The sequence below is a fragment of the Solea solea genome, chromosome 6, assembly GCF_958295425.1.
Source record: "Solea solea chromosome 6, fSolSol10.1, whole genome shotgun sequence".
Lineage (NCBI taxonomy): Eukaryota > Metazoa > Chordata > Actinopteri > Pleuronectiformes > Soleidae > Solea > Solea solea.
The window spans coordinates 7877047-7898950 of record NC_081139.1 but is presented as its reverse complement, the minus strand read 5'-3'; the positions used below and the strand labels follow the sequence as shown (position 1 = coordinate 7898950).

The 21904-nt window shown below is 40.6% G+C and overlaps 1 protein-coding gene across 3 annotated transcripts in view; it reads left to right on the top strand.

Moving 5' to 3' along the window:
• LOC131461224 (cadherin-22-like) overlaps window positions 1–21904 on the top strand; it is a 145224-nt gene that overhangs the window by 94039 nt on the left and 29281 nt on the right. For all 3 annotated transcript variants that reach the window (XM_058632307.1, XM_058632306.1, XM_058632305.1), the window contains 5 exons: window positions 10075–10194; window positions 13396–13563; window positions 16798–16979; window positions 17347–17603; window positions 19918–20054. In XM_058632307.1, the coding sequence (XP_058488290.1) occupies window positions 10075–10194; window positions 13396–13563; window positions 16798–16979; window positions 17347–17603; window positions 19918–20054 (864 nt within the window). The remainder of the gene's footprint in view (window positions 1–10074; window positions 10195–13395; window positions 13564–16797; window positions 16980–17346; window positions 17604–19917; window positions 20055–21904) is intronic.

Genomic DNA, 21904 nt, shown 5'->3' with positions numbered 1-21904 from the left:
CTGAAAAATGGAATAGCTCTTTCCTGTTGGAGCCTGATTAGAATTAATTCCTGCTTCCTCAGCCTGATGCAAACCGGTGCCTACAGTGCTCTCCAAGACCGAATGAGGCATGTGTGCATGTGTTTGTGAGAGGAAATGAGTAAGAGTTAGAGACAGCAAGGACAGAGGGAGTAAGTAAGAGAGTTTTAATGGGGGAAAAAAAGATGCAAAACCCCCAGGAAGGAAATAAAGTTGTCCCCTCAAATGAGATATTGAGTCATAGAAACGATGCTCAGTTAATGCCAGTCACTGTAATCCTCCAGAACCCTAACGATCAAGACCCTTCAACACTGGCTGTGCTTGTTTGACCCTTTTGCACCTCAGTCAAATTATGCACTAAACAACTGTGAAGTTCATGTTTTAAACATTGCTGTGGTACACTAGCCTAATGAGGTAACAGCTTGTGCTTAGTCAAGCATATTTCTTCTCTTTCTGCTGTTCTTGTGTGAAACATCACCGAGGCCAAGCTGTATTGTTTTGGCATTTCAGTGATAAGGTAATGTACCAACAACAGTAACTGGATAGAAATTAGTAAATTATTAAATAAAGGTGCCAGACAGACGGGTTCCAATGCCACTTCTAACAAGCTCTACCTGTCTAACCGTGATAGCTGCTGATCTTTGCTGCTGTCAACAGACTATAACACACACACATCACTGAGCTGCACAGAAACAGTGAGTTTTTCTTGTAGTTCTGATTGTATGAATGTGGACACTGTGTGGTCAGTCTTGCACACAATGTTCTGCTCATGTACAGTCAATACTTGCTGCATGGACAAATGTCAAATCTGTTCAAATATACCTGTAAATAATAGCCTTCATTACAGAAACACAAAGTAACTTTGTCACCTTAAAATAACAGCTTTAAAGTCCTTTTGACCTCTGATTGGTCACTGACTTTTCTGTAAGTTTATAGAACACAGTCACAAGTTAACTGTGAGGCAGGTCCTGTGTGTAACATTGAGAGTTTATTGGCAGAAACTGAATATACAACCATATTGTGTCTGTGTAGTTGTATAACCAAAAAAGATCATTTGGTTTTTGTAGTCACATAAGCCTTTTATACTCACCTTAGGCAACAGCCTTGCTTCTCAGAGGCTGCCAACATGTGCAACCATGTTTCATTGATGATCAAGTGGACTAACCGAGTCCACAACGTGCGTTTTGAAGTGGAAACTCACTTTTAAAAGTGAAGAATAATAGCATCATTTCTGGAATGCAAAGGCCAACATAGCTCCCTGTCACATTCGAGAAAGGCAGTTGAGGGCTTCATTCTTTTTCTTTGGTTATTTTTTTTTTTTTTCAGTAATCTGCAATAATTCAAAGTTATTAAAAATATTTTTTTTTCATTGTGAAGTCTACAGCAAAAAAAACTAGAAGCACCAGCCCCCCATTTTTTAAGCCAAACTCCTTGTCTCTTAAGGTTTACTCTTTAGTTTGTTCATTTCTTTGATTTGGGACGTGTCCCTAACTGTTTTAGTACCTTCAACAATTAAGTTGTTCCTGCTATAAGTACAGTAGCGCCTACATCCCCCGTGTACTTTGTAGAGTTCATTAACACCACAAAAATGATAGATACGCTTCCTGACATCTTTAGTACCGTATACTTAATTCTGACTCTTTTCCTTTCTGATTGCACTTTATACTCAAACCTGGTTAGCATCAGTACTTTTTATGTCATTTGGACACAGCTGCTGTGATCTAAACCATGGCTGTGTTTTATGCTGTGATGAAAGCAGGTTGCAAGCATTAGCCACACCATTGATGTGCTCACTGTGCTGTTTTACGGCCGACCGTATAGCAAACTGCCTCGGAAAACGTGAGGCCATAATAGTAAGAAAGTAATCAGTAGTCCGCTGCCTGAGGCATATTCATTTTTACTTATCACTCCTGTCAAGTCTCCCAGTCCATGTCTTTTTCATAGCTTTATAGCCTCCGCTCCTACCGCTCCCTTCCTTTTTGCAGTGGCTTCCTGTCTGCCTCTCTGTATGGCTTTCTGTCTGCAGTTAGACTGTGCTGTCGAATATGACACTATGTGCTGTATGTAGTCTCTAGTTTTTGTTGTGGCTGACCCTTGTTGCTACATAATACCCTAATAACATTTTAAAATGCATCACATTTGATGCACTGCTTTGCCTTCAGTCCAGTCGTTTAGTTTAAGTCCGAATGACACTAACGTTCTTGATTTGCTCATATATAGCATGATGGTGGTACAATATTTGTGTAGTGAAAATAACGTTATCTTATCCTACATGGATCAGTGCATTTTAAGCTTTGGTGTCTATATGTTTTCAGAAAACAACAACCAGCAACTGCAATAAATGTGACTCTGGAATTAAAGATAGAAAAAAGACCTCATCCCTGCATTTTGCACTCCCTCCCCCTTCATGTGGCTTTGAGTCAGGCATCAAAAGGCTTAAAACCCAGAGGCTAAAGGAATGTCAAACTAGTATGGCATCTTCTTCACTTAAGAACTGGATGGGGTGAGGTTCGAGACACAATTCCTAGCACACACAGACTGCAGAGACATTATTGGTTGTGGCACAGTGGCACCCCAAGCTAATGTTTATGCTCCACACGCCCGGCTAATATTGAAGTAATAAAGACAGGCCTTTTCCAATTTGAAATCAGTATTACACCGTGTTACAAGATGCATACTAAGACATCCATCACTCATTTCCTCAGTCCTTATGCAAGCTGACTGACAAAGTAGCACAGTTTGTTGCCTTTAAAGCCATTCAGTCATTGAGGCAGACTTCCTTTCCTATGACTGAACAGTCGAGTGACAGCAAAGCAAGTCGGGTGGAAATTCAAGGATTGAAAGGCTTTATTGTCACGGGCAAAAAAAAAATAACACTTTATCTCTGCAATGAAATTCTTTTTTCTCCATGCCACTGTTTGATCACGTACAGTCTTTTTATTTTTGTCACAGCAATTAGCGAAAATACAATAAAGAAGTACAAAAAAAAAGAAGCATGGCAATCAGGAGAGAGACACAGAAAGGACGGAGGTCCAAAAGGGTGAAAAGTTTCCACGGTGTTAATCCTCTGATTGATGTGGCTACATTAGCGTGGACCTCAGAACCTCAGAGGAGCAGAGACGTGGCACAACATGACGTCTGTGTCATAATCACTCAACCTCAGGTAAAAGTAACTAAAAAGACAGCACAGCCTGATCATGGACATTAAGCCGCCATCCTCAGCGTCTGTCCCCCAATGGCACAAGCGGATGTTGTGTATAATTACCATAAACATAACGTAAACAACACAGTTCAGAGTTGCACAACAGTTCCCTGAAAGTTACATTTATTATTTTCTGTATCAAAGGTACAATCACATAATAAGCAAGGGTGCAGAAAATGAGAAACAAAGGCCTTGAAGACAGCTTGAAGACAGTGATTTTCTTGCATTTCTCTACACTTTATATATATATATGTAGAGAGAGAGAGAGTGAGAGAGAGCAAATGGAAAGTGATAAAATGATGTTGTTGTTTAACTTTCCACCAGTATATTTATGAACATGGCTGGCATTGTCTGCTCAGCTGTGATATATTCTCTATTGGCCAATAAAAAGCCGATCAATGCATTAGTCTGGGTTTACTTTGAGTAAGAGTAGAATTTTTTTCTTGTTGCTTTATACCTGAGTTCAGGTATGGACAATGGCGCGCCTGAAAGCCCAGAGAAGGGCATCGTGGAATGTGTTTTCTTGAAGGTCACTGCACTATCAGTGTGTACAAAAACATAGCACTGATGTTACACCGGGCACAAAATGTTTCATCCTTGGTTACTGACACAGAGTAGCAGTAGAATCAATGATGCAACAAATGAGGCAGTTAAAACAACGTCCCGCTCCGTAATTAATCTGTTATCTATTGACCATTTTTATGTTTTGATGGCTGACTTGTAGACACTTGGGAAATCCTAGCACAGAACGAAGAGGTATTTTTGGGGGAATTAAATTGTATTGCCACAAAATAAAACCTTTACTCTTGGTTTACTCCTTTGTCCAAAACAACCATCACATCTTATTTCTTTTGGTTTTGTTCTCCAATTCTTTTGATATCCACCTCATCTTCCCTCTCACACTTGGCACTCAAGGTAAACGCCCCCTTTCCTTTCGTATGTAATGTGAGAACTCCACAAGGGGATTTAAGTAATAATCACCCTTCCTGTTGCCATGGTCCAGAGAGGTTACCCAGGAGGCTGCAAATTGGTGGAGTCATGATCAAGACAGCTGGGGCCTGTCATGCTATCAGTAGATGAGACATTTGGAGCAGCGAGATCACAGGAGAGAGCAACGCAACAAGGCAGGAGCAACTTACAATCAATATTCTCTGCCAACCACCTTTATGTATGTGACCGGTAACATCCACCATGATGCTCTCAACCACGGTGCCTGACATAATTGATTTTGGCGGAACTGTGTGTGGTCATGTATATGAATCAGTGCTGGGGGGGAGGGGGAGGGGGAGGGAGAGGGAGAGGGGGCCAGAGGGAGCAAGAGGCAAAATGTTGGATTCTGTGTGTGAAGAAGAGGCATGAACCATCTTTATGACAGCAGCAGCACCATGAAGTCGCAATTGTGAAATTGATTTAGGCTCTGATTTTGTTATTATTTTTGGATAATGACAGTCAAGCAGAGCAGCGTGTCTACACTGTCCAAGACCATTATGTTGATACTTGGCTCACTTATATTACAATTTTTTTTAAAGTTTCTCATAGTTTCATCAAGTGATGCCCCTTTTCTCATAATCTTTGGAAGCGCTTAATTACAATTTGTCTAATAAGTAGTAAAGATTTTAAGTCAACATGCAACACTGACACAATCAATTAAAAGATGCAGTACAAAGTGCGAGGCTAACAAAGATTAGATTTACAGTCTTTGTCAGGAAAGATGAAAAATATCTGTAAATTCTTTATAGGAGATCTTGAAAAGGATCAATATAAGCAGACCATTGGCTTTTATGACATAGCAATTTTTTTTTTCTTTCTTTATACTTCTTTTTTCTTCACGCCGTCCTTTCTCTCCATCACTTTCTCCACCTTTCTCTCTCTCACTCTCCTGGGGCATTTATGTGGATGGGAGAGGAATGAATCACAGTGGAAGTAGTGGAGAAATTACTTTTCATGTGAAAACACCTCAGCTTTTATGGCTTTACTAAATGATCCATAATGCGGGCTGGGAGCACTCAGTCCTGCAGATTAAGGTGGTTTGGAGTGGGAAAGGGGCTCTGTGCTGCAGCGTTGAGCTGTTAGACCCATACACTAAAGCTCGCACCAGTACGGCACAAGCTGAGATAGGCACAAATCTCTTTTACGAGGCTGCCTCTTAAATAGCTGTCAGTCTAGTGTCTCACACGTGGCACACTACGCCAGCTTCCCTCACAGTAATTGAACTATCTCTCCCAGAGTGGTGAAGTGGTGTGAGAAGCCATTCCAACAGAATGTGTTGATACCACTAAACCAAACTCGCACATAAATCTACCTATATGGCCATCATCAACCAACCTCGAGCCCCCCCAAAAAACTCCATCCTCTTATTTCATTTCACCAGTAGAAGTTCCAACGTTAGTTTTAATCTGAATGTTATTTATCATTCATGGGACATTGGGCACAAACCAGAGATACCATGCACAAACACAAACTGCATTACTATTTTAATGCTGATTCGTTTATTTCCATGGTTCTGTTTTACCATGACTCTGTTGTTATTTCAGCAGGGTAAGTAGAAACTAATATTCCCTGCAATATTTAGATTAAATATTACAAGCAATATCATCATGATCATTACTATACGTGGCAGCGTATTCCATTAATTAGCCACAAGTGCTGAGTATACAGTAGATATGCATAGATGAGTTATAATAGTTTATGAATAGAACCATAGCTATTCGATAAATTTGCCAGTTAGTGTGTTCTGCCAGATGATTAGCATCGAATAACAAGGCCAAACCCTCAATGCACGGCAATAAGACGGTGTAACCCTGATGACTCCATCGTGATCCGACAAGACACTGGAGAGAAATATTGCTAAACAGAGTTGCTCCCATGAATGCTGCTATAGGGGGAAACGGCAAAACAAAACACAACAAACAAAAAACAAAGCAATGCAAATATCTGCAGGCGGCATACATTCATTTTATTCAAAACCGAGGCACTGCCAGCATGAGTAAGTGAAATGACTGAATATTTATTAGTCAACCCAGTGTTAAAACCTGGCCAAAGCTTTAAGCGGCTCCCACTTCGACAGTTGCACTTGTGACATTTCTGACAAGTGATTGTCAGAAATGTATCACCCCTGTTGCTCTGTAGTCCTCCTTCACCTGGGTTTAAATGTTTTCTGTGGCTATTGTTATTATTATTTTGTCACTAATGGATCAAGGTGAAAACATAAAAAACACTTTGTGCCAGCAAAATATTATCTTCCCAAGTGTTAATCTATCACAAGAGAGTGCAGCAAAGAGACTCTTCAGATTTTACTCCATGAAAGAAAATAACTGTTTCATGAATATCTGCAACTTATTTTAGTTAATCATACTTGTTTATGTATTTTATGTTTGACATGTTTAATACTTTATTTGTTTTTTTACAGTTAATAAGTCAATGAAGTCAATAAAACGGTAAATCCTTTAAATGGAAGTCACAAAAGTCCATCAAAAGCAGAATCTGCTTGACTGAGACACCAAACCACCACAGATAAGCTGACAGATAATGTAACAAATGACTGCTCCCAAACACACATGCAAGCCTAAGCTTAATAAGACCTTAAGTGGCAAACTCACCTCCTCACGACTCATTTTAATATAAACAAAATAATAAAAAAAAAGCATTTGCATATATATAGTTCTCCCAAGCCACCTGACATTGCTGCCAGCCAGTACCCAAAAAAACAGCTGAGTATTCAACTGATTGTTACCTGGGGAAAATTAAGATAAGAGAGTAATCCCTGGGATGAAAATGGCTTTATTGGACCCACAGCAGTGGAGCCAACCAGCTCGGTCGATTTAACAGACCTCAATAAAAATGCATTGTCTGTCATGTGTATACATTATTAAGTTTTTAATGCAATAAGGTAGACATTTTTGCTTGATATTCTAACGATTAAGCTGGAGTGTAGTTCTGCATATTTGGATGAGTTTATGACTGCATGTTGGGGCGTGCATCTCTATCTCAGAGGACAATTTGATATGTATCTCGATAAATGGGCTTCGATTGGAATTTTATTATGGAATGATTTGGTATAGTTTGATGCAATTAGATTTAATGAAATACAATTCTTTGTTTAAAGTAAATCAAATTAAATCAAATGGCTGGGGGGGAACAATAAATCAAATGAAATGGGGGGGGACAAAAATGCGAAAGAGTGCCCTCTAGAGTGGTTAAAAGGAGGAAGTGGCCTAGCCCTAGCTATTTATATGTGGCCTCTAAAGCAAAATATAAATTTAAAACAATTATTGTCTCTATAGGAGTGCCTTTTTAGTGGTGAAGTGATGCAGTGCCTTATAAGATGCCCTTGCAACTTCGTATCCTATGGGTGCCCTTCCAATCAAAAAGGGTGCTTATTTGTATCACGATTAACATGTACAGCAAGTACGAAACATACAGAACCACAGCACGAGCCATCTCACGGTTCACTGTTTGTTTTTCTGTGATGTAAAGGTGAACAGGAAACTGACTCAGTACACACTAGCTTATAGAGAGATACAACACAGCTTGGCAAGTTGTCCTGTTGCCTCTCTTAGTCGGACTATGGCCTTAGCTCGATTAAACTGTGCATACAAACGTACTGATTGATTCATAGCACATTTATATCTACAAAGTATAAATACATTGAAGTATATGTATTTATTTATGCATCTGTATGTTTTGCATAATTTGTGTTACACCCCTACTGTATATGAATTTAAAGCTCATTCCATCCAAGTTAATATGCAGTGCTTTGAATCCAATGGAATATATATCCATATGCAATATATCAGGATTTCGTGAGAACCTCACAAGATTTTGTGATTTGGTGGTGTTGCATCCAGGTCCATCCATTTTGTGTTTAGCATCAGTTGTTTCTCAGGATAATTAATTTGCCATTTAGCTCATTTGTCACATTGCCAGGTTTCTCGGAGTGGCTGCAGATTAGAAAACCCTCATTTGTTTCAGTCATATCATAGACCAGGTAGAGTACTGCATCATTAAGCTAAAGGCATGCACTGTGTTAGCATGTAAACAGACCAGCTCCTAGCTGCCTTCATAGAAAACAAAAGAGTGCTATAAGGTGACAGCAGCAGGGTAGTGATCTAAGCTGTCTGATTTAATGGCCGGGTGACTTTAATGATAATCCACTGGCCTCTCCCTCATCCCCCCTTAGGAGCTCTGTTGGATGACAGGAAACAAACAGTGCTCTGACACTTTCCACTAATTAGCATCATTAGCATACAGCCATTATGTGGCTGGACAGTAGCATGACAGGGCTCTGAGAAAGGCTACAGCAGTGACCTTTGGTGGACAACACCAGCTGTCACTAATTAGCCATAGCATTGGCTAGAGGGACAGAGACAAAGACTGACTCCTTGTCCTTGACGACCTATGGCACCAAGGAACGTCTCCCTTTTTAATCTTCTTTTGCCCATAAGTGTAAGTATTTATAGAGAGCAGTGTGCTTACCTTGAAAATGAGCCGTTTTTTTTTCCCCCTCTAAATATGAAGACCTTTACAGGTTCATACTCTTTAGGCAACGCTTTAACTAAACTGTGTGACTAAATTAAGAGCTGTGCGTTGGTGTCCATGCTTGTGTATGGGTACTTTTGACGAATATAATACGCAAAGTAGGACATAATGACTTGAGTACTGTTGCTCCACAAATCCTACTTTAAAGGTTTCATGTGGAAATGACTCCTTTCTCTGCTTAAGTGCTAGTAATCAAGGTTCATTATTTTGTAGATTATTTTTTTTTTCGCTTTGACTTGACACGTGCCACTTAATGATTGTACGTTACCTTTCATCAAAGAGAACAATTTATGGAAAATAAATAAATATGATTTGTAACAACAAATCAAATGTTTGAAATATAATATGCATAGATAGCTGTCTGACACTGCGGTGTCCAAATTGCAGTAACCTTTATGTTTACGGACGCAAGCACTGTAGTAGTGAATACCCGTTATTAACAAGGGATTGGCATGAACATTTAATTATGCTTGATTTGTTGACCATTATCCATGTGGATAATTGTGGGTATATTTAAAAGATTGAGTATTAAGAGAGTGATGATTGTATCTCTTCATCCCCACAGTCACAGTCTGAGTGCTACAGTATAAACCTGTGGTTTGTGTTGTAGAATCAGGATTTACTCTCTAACAGCTCAGAGAAGTCAAAGTGATGTTTGCAATACAATATTCCACAATGTCTCCACAGCAGCGGCGTTTCAGAGCTGCAGCCTCTGCTGCGTAACAGCTCTGTTTCCAGGTTTATGGAGAGTGGGAGGGGTTTTACAAAGGTTGCTATTTCAGCCTGGCTTTCATGATAAGTTTAGTCCTTTTTACATTTTGAGAAACATTTAAGTAACTTTCACTCCACCTCATCCGTCCTCCACATGTATGTGTGTGTGTGTGTCTCCAATGCAGTGGAACAGGAAGACAGGAAACACTACAAACACACTGACCTGAAAATAAAAAAAGAGAAAACAAAAGTGTTGTTTGAATGGTAGAGGAAACACATAGCCCATTTTACTAGGAATAAATGTGAAATAATACCCAACGACGGTCAGTTAGTATTTTTGCTTGAAATGCCCATAAAGGTGATGCATTGTTTTCAGATGAACCTTCATAATTTTGTTTAAATATCCTCAAGGTCTAAAACTCACAATGGTCAACAGTTTGACACACCTACTCATTCTTAGAAAGAATATCATGTACATTAACATGTCCATCCTTTCTTATAAAATAATAAAAAAACTTTCTTTGGTCAGAAGTAAACTAACATTTTAAGATTCCAATGCTTTTCATGTTTCCTTTTTTTGACATATTATTGTCTCTTTCAAACAGGAACGTCCGTTATGAAGGTTACTGCATCAGATGCCGATGACCCTACGTACGGCAGCAGTGCCAGAGTGGTGTACAGCGTACTGGATGGCGAAAGGTTTTTCACTGTTGATAAACACACTGGTAAGAGGAATAAATGTCATCTTACACGTTCAGCACTCAATGCACTCACTGTTTTTTCCTCACAGGATTTTTTTGCCCCTTCCTCTCTTTAGAGTTTAAAGACCTCTCAGATCAATGAAAATGTGTTGACAAAAACTTTAAAATAAATGTATTAAGCCAATAACAACCAATTGCTCTTCAGCAAGTACAGTATGCACATAACATAAGGCATTCATTGCTTGGCCCAACACTATATTTAGCTTGACCTTTATTGGAGAATGAGCAAAAGGCATAAGCATAGCTAATGATGCCAAACACTGGGCATTTAATACAAGAATAAATGTACACAGAACATACACACAGACGACATGTATTTTGAGTGCTTTGGTATTATTGGGGCCACCTGTGTTATTGTATCTTGAGGCACTGAGACATACTGCACATTTTTATTTTTAAATGTTTTACCTCACTAATTCCAGTTAGGGTTATTATTCCACCAGGTCCAGATTTACACTATGAAGACTCTCTTTTTTGTCCATTAAAAATTACCCATTCCCTCTTGGTCTGGAGCTTACACAAGCGATATGGCTCGACCCACTGTCTTTCAGGAGTAGCTTAGCATCAGTGTTGCCTTCACATGCCCCCCCAAGGGAAAAGCACTAAAGTTATAATGATTCCTTTTTTGGTGTCCACCGCTTTGATTTGGTCAGCCTTGGTGCCTGGATGATAAATGGCTCTGCCTAGGTGGGACTAGCCAGGAGACTGGATGGTTCATTCCAGCTTCTGTCTCACGACCCCAATTCTACCCACCCCATTCTCCTTTTTGTAGGCAGACAGGCTAGCCTAATAGGTGCAAGTCAGGGAGGTCAGAATGTAGAGAAGATGGTGCAGCTGTGAAATCTGCCTTATTAATATCACTCTCACTCACCATGACAACAAACTGAAAAGCAAGTCAGTGTTTTTTTTTTTCCTGTTGCTTTCTATCATCGTAGAATTGACTCTAGGTGTTTTCGAGTATCTGAGTCAATGGGGTCACAGTGAAACACACAGTCTACATAAGGATATTTATTTATTTATTTTTCTATTTATCTATGTATTTATTTATTTATTTATTGCTACCTGCAAGCAAAAAAAAAAGTGTTATTATTGTTAACAATGTCCCTGACATGTCGTTTTACAGGTATAAGATATTGCTGAGTCCATCTTAGAGCCTCTGGATGCCTTTTGTGCTTGGCTGTTAATTTATACTGTGTGAAACACAGTGTGCTGTTCCCTGTTGATGATTGGATTTGTGATCTGTGCTAACACCAAGGCACCTACAGTAGCCTACCTTATCTGTCTCCCTCCAAAACAAACCAGTAAATAAAATATGTTTATATCTTAATAGCCACAGGAGCAATTAATACAACAATAACAATAATAATAGTAGTAGGCTCTATATGAACACACATTTTGAAAGGGTAGAAGAAAAAGATGATGAATTTGCCCCTTTTCTTTTGTTTCCCCCACACCTGAGGTGTCTGCCCTACATGCTACAAATTTCTCTGCAGTGTCAGAGTACAACGGAAAGTTCTCTGAAAATGTGCATACACTGGTTGCTGACAGTGTGCACATTGACAGGGGAAATGACCCTTCTGGCAAGCAAAAGGCAAGCTAACACCATAACCTGCCAAAACTACTTTCATGGCTTTTAAATCTTACAGTAGCCATGAAGGTCCAATTTGACAAACAGCTCCTAAGTGAACAGATAGATTCTACGTTGCCTTGCCAGATCATAACAGAAAAGTATCCAGTCAGTTTCCATAGTATGCAGTGATGATGAGGAGAATTTATATCACCTGAATGATCTGTTCAACCTCACCTGCCCAGAAGGAAGAGTTAATGCTTGAGGGCAACAACATCGAGGTGTTGTCAAACTCAGCTGCTCTGATCCAGCAGGCCACCACAGTCAAAAACGAGGGTATCTGAAAGTTCTTAGTGTTCTTAGCAGGGCACCTGTCCCGTTAACTCCCTAATTGGTATGCAGAGAGGCTGTAGGGAGGCATTCCACATATCTTTTGTAATCCACTAACCTCCCTCTCCAGAGGCAACCATTCTAATTGATGCTACATGGACGATGACGGGCAATGGTGCTATATACTAGCTTCAGAATGCCACTGTATTTCTGACAGATCCAAATTAGATGCATCCCCTCCGGTCTTTGGTGGATGAAAGACGAGCATGTTATCTGCCTTGCTCTGTAACTTTACTGCCACATATACCGTATTTTGGATACTCATAGAAGAGTGCTCAGGGCTAAATGTGACTGGAATCAGTGAGTTGTGTACCCAGCACAGTGCAAACCTTTGGGAATGAGACAGCCAACAAGCCCAGGAAATGCATCAATAGATTCTGATGTGGAAAGTCCCAAGGGGTAAAGTGGAATTATATTACTACTGCACAACAAACCAGCCAGCTACTGATGCCTCTGCCACTGAGCCAATAAGGGGGATGTCTTTTTAAACCAAGATAGACCTTCTGTAAGTGAGAGAAAGAGGCATAGAATGGAAAGCGAGACCAAAGTGATGACTCTTTACGCAACAAAACTTTATAAACAGACATACATTTTTACCCCTACAAAAATAAGCAGTATTTACCAGAAATCCATTGGTCAATGTAGCTGAAAATAAGTTGAAAACATCACTTGAACTCCTGGTCATTTCTTATTAAAATAAAAAGACTGATGTATCCATGTTTTCCGTGCATCGACTCTCTTAAAATGCAACATAAATGGAGTTATTACATTTCTATTGCCTCTCTGTGGGCGCTTCCTCTCTCACATCAACATTATAGCTCTTTCTCCATGTCACTTGTTTTCTCTTTGGAAATCCACTTTGAGCACAGTTTCATCCAGCATGGCAGAGTTGTAATGCTGTTCACGGTGGCCCAGGCATGCCTTCATTCTGCCCCGATATATTATTCATTTTAATACAGTTGAGCCATAAAATGGTGTATAGGCTGAGGTGTAATATGACACAATCTCTTCCATCCAGCATGTCTGTGGGGGTGAAATTGAATGTGCTGCACTTGTGCCTCCATAATACAGTGCTTAGCAGAAGTTGATATTCAAACTGACTGGGGAAATGTAGTAACTGAATGCAACCTTTTCATTGGCCCCACTTGCAACTTCTACTCACCTCTACTCTACCTCTATGTCTCTCGCCTTCATCCCTCAATCATTAGGGATCATCATGACAGCAGTGGCAGATTTGGACCGTGAGACACAGGATCGTTATGAGTTGGTCGTCAAGGCAACAGACATGGCAGGACAAATGGGCGGTCTCTCTGGCTCCACCACGGTGACCATAGTGATCACAGATGTTAATGACAACCCGCCGCGCTTCCCACAGAGTGAGTGTCTCCTGCACATTTTGCTTCCTTTAGACAGTAAGCGTGAAAAATGGGGATTCACTACGGGGGGGATGGAGCAATGCATGGGGAGACATAAGAGCTGGAAATGACTGAGTGTAAATGAGAACGCGAGAACTGTGAGAGACAGGAGAAAGTATGAAAGATAAGACATAGGAATTTGACAAAATACATACAACGACCTGCAGCCTGCTGACATCGATGGGGAACTTAAATTTATGGTCCAGTCAGATGTAGAAAATGGATTCTTCCCACTGCACATTTAATCATTATACAGTACATAATGCACCTATGCAGGGTAGAGTCATTGTAATTGTATATAATTGTCATGTTAAGGTGGTTTTTGGCCTAAATGGCTTTTCATGCACATGCCACTTACATCCCGAAATGAGTGAGTGTAACCTAGTTTAAACTAAATTCCTCATGTTCTTAGACATTTACTTCTTTGGAGTATTGCTTTTTATTTAGTCTCTTCAGGTCAGGTCCACAAAGTCCTGAAGAAAATCAACCCCCACAAGGCAGCAGGACCAGACAACATCCCTGGCCGTGCACTCAGAGCATGTGCTAACGAGCTGGCTGATGTCTTCACATCCATATTCAACCTCTCCCTAAACCAGAGCACCGTTCCCTCCTGCTTCAAAACAACAACCATCGTCCCCCTCCCCAAGAAGAGCCCACCCACTTGCCTGAATGACTACAGACCAGTAGCACTCACTCCTATCATAATGAAGTGTTTCGAGAGAGTGGTGCTGGCGCACATTCAGAGCAGCATCCCGGATTCACTGGACCCCCTGCAGTACGCCTACCGACCCAACAGGTCCACCACCGACGCCATCACAGCTGTCCTCCACCACTCACTGTCCCACCTGGAAAACAAGGAGTCCTACATCAGGATACTCTTTGTAGACTACAGCTCCGCCTTCAACACGGTCATCCCCTACAAACTCACCCACAAGCTGTCCACCCTTGGCATTCACCCCACCCTCTGCGACTGGCTCCTTGACTTCCTGACTGGCAGACCCCAGACTGTTAGGATTGGCAATAAAACATCAGCCAGCATTATCACAAACATTGGCACTCCACAAGGATGTGTCCTCAGCCCCATCCTCTACACCCTGTTCACACATGACTGTGTCGCCTCCCATAAAGACAACATCATCCTGAAGTTTGCTGACGACACTGCAGTGATAGGATGCATCACTGCGGCGGACGAAGCGGCCTACAGGACGGAGGTGGACAGTCTGGTTTCTTGGTGCGAGGACAACAACCTCACCCTAAACACAGACAAGACGAAGGAGATGATAGTGGACATGAGGAAGGAGAGGAGACCTCACCAACCACTGTTTATCCGGGATCTTGAAGTGGAACGGGTGAGCAGCTTTAAGTACCTCGGGGTCCACATCACTGAGGACTTCACATGGACCACCAACACAACACAGCTGCTCAAGAAAGCACAGCAACGGTTGTATTTTCTGAGGAGGCTGAGGAAGTTTGGCATGTCGACAAAGATCCTCAGCAACTTCTACAGCTGTGTCGTGGAGAGCAGTCTGACCAACTGCATCAGCGCGTGGTACGGCAGCACTACAGCCATGGACCGCAAACGCCTGCAGAGAGTGGTAAAGACAGCTGAGAGGATCACCAGGTCCCCACTGCCCTCACTGCACAGCATCTACCACCGCAGAGTCCACAGGAGAGCTGCCACCATCATCAAAGACAGCACCCACCCACAACATGGACTGTTTACACTCCTGCCCTCAGGACGGAGGTACAGGAGTGCCAAATGCAGGACAACCCGTCTAAAGAACTCTTTTTACCCCACTGCCATCAGAATCCTCAACAGCTGAACGGGACTACAATAATCCTGTCACCTGGTTACACTGTCACTTTAATCTGTTACCGTCACTTTAAAACCTGAAACATTGTCACTTTAAATCTGTGTTCACTTTATGTACAGTTCATATTTTTACACTTATTTTATGCATATATGTTATTTTAGTCTCTTGTTATATTTATATTTTTCTTATGTATATTTATACTTTTTTTACAAAAGCATCTCTTTTTTACTTTTTTTTACTTTTTACTTTATGCTGGTGTTTTTTGAGTGGACAGCAAAGTAAGAATTTCATTGTACAGGGAAACGTGTTTCTTTACTGTGCATATGACAATAAACACTTTGAATCTTGAATCTTGAATCTTATTGGCGGAACACCATCTGTCAATGTGGTTGATTTTATGTGATATGTTTTCACACACCTTTTCTTATTTATGTATAAATCCCTTTTTCATCTCAGTAAATCATATTTACCCAGTCAGAGGGATAAACCCTGAAGGATTATAGCATCTCCACTGAATGCTATGGCGAACAGATTATAGTTCGGAAAGGCAGATTCATGAATAAGATGCAAAAGAAGATGGCACACTGTGTATGTAAAGACTTTTTTTTCCCCCCACATAATATCCCTTTGGCGAAGCAATAACATTTTACAGTTCCTTCTTACTTTCCTCTTTTAATTTTGTTCAAAATGAGTGGCAGACATCCTGTTTGCTGTCAGTCATTTGGCATTTAAATATAGGCTAGCATAGATATATACATGTGCATACACACCACATGCCTTTAATTGAATACAGTCTACCTCATATTTGTACTTTCACAATGTTTACTAATTAAAGATTGAAAATGTTTGACATTTTATCACATTGCTGCATGATGATTTAACACTGATGTACGACTACGGTCGATTACAAATAGGTTAGAAGAAAAGGCTGGTGCTGTAGCAAAGGATGACAAACCTTCATGTGTTAATAAGATAATGTGATCAAGTACTTGAAGATGTTATGTGTGAATGTGATGATCACACATCACACTGACAATAACTGCCTGCAGAGTACCTGTCTTCTTCTTCCATTATAATACCATGTGAGTCACTTCCTGTCCCCTGTTTTCTAGTCTAATCTTTTTCCGCATTATACTTTCCTGTTTCTCGTCCCTATCCATTACTACCAATATCCTTTCATTACATGCTCCCTTTTTATATCTAGGACCAAGCATTTTTTCCTCTTTCTTCCCCCACTGGGTTTATCATTTTGGTGCTTTCCACATTTATACCCACACTTTTTTTTCACCTCTCTTTCACCACTTTGCTAGAGCTAACTCTCGCTATGTTTTGTCTGTCCACATGTTTGCCGTCCCTGGCCACCACCTTCTCCATGAACTAGAGATGTACCAGTATTCAGTATCAGAGGGAGCAGCACTTGGGACACCAGTTGGACGCGTCATTGCCACGGACGCAGACATGGGAGAGAACACGGACATGAGCTATCTGATCAAAGAGGGAGGGGATCTTTTCAAGGTCACTACTGATGTCGAGACACAGGAAGCCATTGTTGTCATCAAAAAGGTACAGCATGGAAATCAACTGTGTGTTGTTGCTGTTTTTTTTTTTTTTTAAGAACGCCATGTGTTTGAAGTGGATCTCCAAAAGAGCAAAATATGATGCATGTGACATTTAGCCAGGAGCAATAATTCCAGCCACCAGAAGTGATGACCTTGTGTTTCTCTGGTGCAACTGGCATCACAATAACCACCACCATGAGTATGATGGGATACAGCCATGTACCAGCTCACTACTGACACTACTACTAATCTATGTTGCAACTCTCTATACTCATTCCTTAGTATTGTTGTACTATCATTGTCAGTAATGAGCATGAATGACCAACTGCTGTGTTCAGCTGCTCATTTAAAATGTGTTTTTTGTCTTCTAGCCACTGGACTTTGAGAGCAAGCGCACACACAATGTCGTGGTGGAGGCAGTAAATAAACATGTTGATCCTCGCTTCCAAAACCTGGACACCTTCAGAGACCAGACCATTGTGCGAGTCAGCGTGTCAGACATGGATGAGCCGCCCATCTTTCACCCGGCAGAGGGCACTATCATGGAAGTACAGGAGGACACCAAAGTGGGGGCGCTGGTTGGGATCGTCACTGCCAGAGATCCAGATATGAAGAATAAACCCGTCAGGTATGTAGGGTCAATTCAATTAGAAAAATTAATGAAAAACGCATAATGTTGTTTAAGTCAAAAAAAAAAAATTAAAACAAATTATAGGAATTATTAAACAATACATCAGTTCTGTAGATGCATGGCTGCTTTTTACATGAGTAGGTGGATGTCAGGATTTGGGGGAAAACAGGACCGGGACAGGTAAAAAGACAAAGTCAAGAAGGCAAAAACAAACCAAAGGGAGATTTTTACTGAATAAAACAGGAGGCAACGTTAACAAAACACACAGGGAGGAATACAACAAATGAAGACAAATAACAACAAAGGCAAGGGAATCAGAAAACCAGAACAAAGATCTAAACTCCAAATATATATATATACATATATATATATATATATATAAATGAAACGCTATGGCAAGAGTTTTTCATCACAATACATTCTTTTTATGTGGAAGGTCAAAAGGTTGTGGCACTGCAACACAGACCGTCTCTACAAGCATGCACATCATGCACATACCCTATGCTACATATTGCTTTGCAATTGTAGACCTTGTCTTTATTGGAATATATCTTTGGAATATATATCTGCAGCCACTGGGCCTAAAAGCACAGCACGTCCTTTTAACAATACGTCTTGGTGATGAGTGAAAGCCCCGGCAAACAGTGGAAGGTGTCTTTTTTGTCGCTTGGATCACTATGTTATAAAGACAGTATCATCTGATCATCTACTTTACCAAGCTCTGTGGTTTGTAGGTCCTCAGAAGAGCAATTGCGGCATGAGAGGGGAATATAGATAAGGACTAAGGCACTTCCACTGACGGAATATACACCGACGCATGCAGGGCCTGTGCAAATTACCTCGATTAAAAATGCATGAGGCTCAGAGATCCAGGTGTAATAAAGTACAACACAGTGGTAGCGCTGTCGTTCAACAGCGTCTTGGCAGCCCAGAGCTGGGAGCGTGTCTGATGCCTGTGCAAGCTGTATGACTGCGTGCGCATGCGTTAAAGTAAGTGAACTGAGTGATTGTGTGAGTGAATGAAAGGGCCCCCCTTTCTGGTGCGAGATCCATTCCTCCACATTGAGAGCAAGCCGCACAAATAGCAAATAAAACAAACAAAATCTGAGATAGGATTAGTATCTAACCAATACAATCGTGCAACTGGTGGACAATTCACATGTAGATACATTTGTCAAAAGAAAGGATCTTTACAGAATGCAGGGGTTATTGTGCCTTTTTATTCTACAGTCAATTCAGCTCACATACGAGAAGGCATGTGTGAAGCAGCCAAATATGTCTTTTTGTGCCACAGATGTTTGAGCACATTAGCGGGATTTGATGTGGAAGACTTTATGTTCATGAGTAATAATAGTATAGTAAGAGACCACCCTCCACTTTTCTCCCACCACAACTGGCAATTACTGGGATATTTTAATGCATGTATTATATTGTGCCTGTTTGGAGGCACGTGTTCCCCCCCCCCCCCCCCCCCCCCCCCCCCACACACACACACAGTGGTTAACTACAGTGGTGTCATTAAAAATAGAAATGATTGGTTTTAATGCGAACAGACAACCACAGATGATTTTGAGGGCCTTCATTCAAATCTAGTCTCACATAAACCAACAAACAGTGCAAGAAATACCATAGCAGGCATGTGACATGAATGAAATACACCTGCAAATCAACAACCCACAGTTATTTAAGAAAAATAATTTGGTTTTCTGTAATACATTAGATTACCACATGGCCCCATTGTTGTACCCCATTCTTATGAGACCCAAGAAAATGCTTTTCAGCAGACAGGCTGGAGAAAGTCGACTGTAAGTTTAGGTGGGCATAAGTAAGGCAGCCAGCTGTGTTTGTGATGAGGGAGAGGAAGTAAAAACAATGAATCCTTTCTGCAGATTTCTGATAACTCACCAATCGTGAGAGGCCAATGTACCCAAAAGAAGGAAAAGCGCTTTGTTTGTTTGTTCTGTTTCATTTTTTTTCATTCTCGAGTGCATGCTGAAAATGTTTGTTTTCTTACTCTGAATAGGCAAAGAGCAAGTCAGTGTATAGCTTCTTGCGGTTGAGACCCACAGTGCTTTAATTCACATGCCAAACCTGTGGCAAGTCTCCTATGAATCTCATTTTAAATTTTAATACTTGAACCCTCGCCAGCTACAGTAAGTGCTTAAGTCCTTGTTAGCTTTTAAATATACATAAAATATGACTTGTAATTTCTCTATATCAGTGTATTTTCTAATGTACCAATTCCAAGTCCAAAGTCAAGCACTGCTTCTCTTTCCTCAACATCAACAATTACTTTTTCCTGTTGTAACAGGTTCTCCATTGATCGAACCACAGACCAGGAGATGATCTTCCATATTGATCCTGATTCAGGGGCTATCACGCTGAGCAAGATTTTGGATCGCGAGACGGCGGGCTGGCACAATATCTCTGTGAAGGCTGTAGAAGCAGGTACGTTGAAATGCATAACCACATGTTTCAAAGTTTTGTTTTGACATTTCATGTGCGATGTATTGGATTACACGCACATGTAAAAAATGTACAAGCCGTCTAGTTCTCATTATAGACATTATAGAAAAATATGCGTTGCAACGCCATTGATTTGTGTAATTTGTGTAGGCATTGATCTCAAGTCAACACACATTGTAAATGGAAGAACAGAATATTATTAACTTTCTGAAAGAACAACTCTAGGTCCATATTCCAACCGTCCACTTTTAACATTCGTTTTGGCATCTCATGACCTCACTCGTGTTTTAGAGAACAGGGGTTAATTCCTTAACGTAAAGTTTGCTGCCATCTCAGTGTCACCACAGACACAAAACCAAACCATAGTTGTTCTGTCTATCCATCAAGTTCATTATCTCCCTGACCAAAGTGCTTACAGAGATTTATTTTTCACTTTCTTTTTTAATAGCAGTGAACATTAAGAATATAATAAGTTGGGGAAATTGGAAAGTTATAATAGCATTATAAGAATACTTGAAGGAGGAGGAGGAGGAGGAGAACTATTCCCCACTTTTTTTAATCTCATACAGATGTAATTTTGGCATCGCAGGGAATGCAAAGAATATTGCATGCTGTATCTAACTGGTAACCACCACTGCACATAAGAATGAAGGAGAAAACAAAGCGAATAAACAAAACTTATTTTAAAAATGTCTCCATATTTGTTCCTCTCTCATAAAGCCACAGACTCTAATGTTTCCAATAATCAATAGAATCTGCACAGAAACACAACACAAAGACAAAATTGACTTTTTTTTTTCTTTTTTTTTTTCATGCAATTCCCAGAGCAATATGGGCGCTTTTGTGCTCTGGTTCTTTGTGCTTAGTTTTATGTCAGAGGCACATTTTAATGTTAATTGAACATTTAAAGCAGCCTGACCCTGTCCAATATCAGACATAAACACATGCATGGGCGTGAAAGATAAAGCCTCTCACATTGCCTTTCAATGAAGCATTTGGATAGACAGAGTCAGCAGTCAGCACCATCACAGTCGCCGTCCCCAATATTTCTTTATCACCTGTTCACTCACAGAGTCCTGAGAGCTGAGAGATGTGCACAGTAGACAAAAAAACATGAGAGATTGTCATGGGGGAAATGGGGGAGGGATCATCTTGTGCAGAAGATAGACTATTTTTTTTAAAAAGAATTTAACTTGTCTTGAAACTTGAGTTTTGCAGCACAGGTCTTAATTATTCCTCAAGTCCATTACTGACCATTGAACTGTCGTATTGCCACCAAATCAGTATAGGACAAGTAACAACAGTGCGTCATTTCTGTGCCCTGGGATTAATCCCAGCTAAAGAACCGGCAAGAAATACACTAAATGTTAAATACTGCGCGTGGGGGATAAGTAAGTAGGCACACACAGTATGTTTATAACCAATGAAGTACACTGCCCTTGTTTATGAAGTCTTCTGCAAACAGTAGATTGTGAGACCTTCACTCCTGCCCTCTGGAGGTTGTTGCTGATGTCGTTAACAGTTATTTTAGGGTCTTTCTTTACAGCTCTCACAATGTCATCAACTGCTGATGTTTCCGTTGGTCTACCTGTTCGTCATCTGTTGCTTAGTACACCAGCGGTTTCTTTCTTCTTAAGGACATTCACACGTGCAAAACCCATCCTACCCAATCTGAAACTGAGCATAGATATTCAGTGGTATTTATTGTTTGAATAAACAATGGAATAGGATCCACCTGGGTGTGTGAGTTGCTAAACCCAAATGGCAAAAATAAAGGAATTGGCCTCACTGTTCCAATACTATAGGAGGGCACTGTATCACTGCTATTAGCA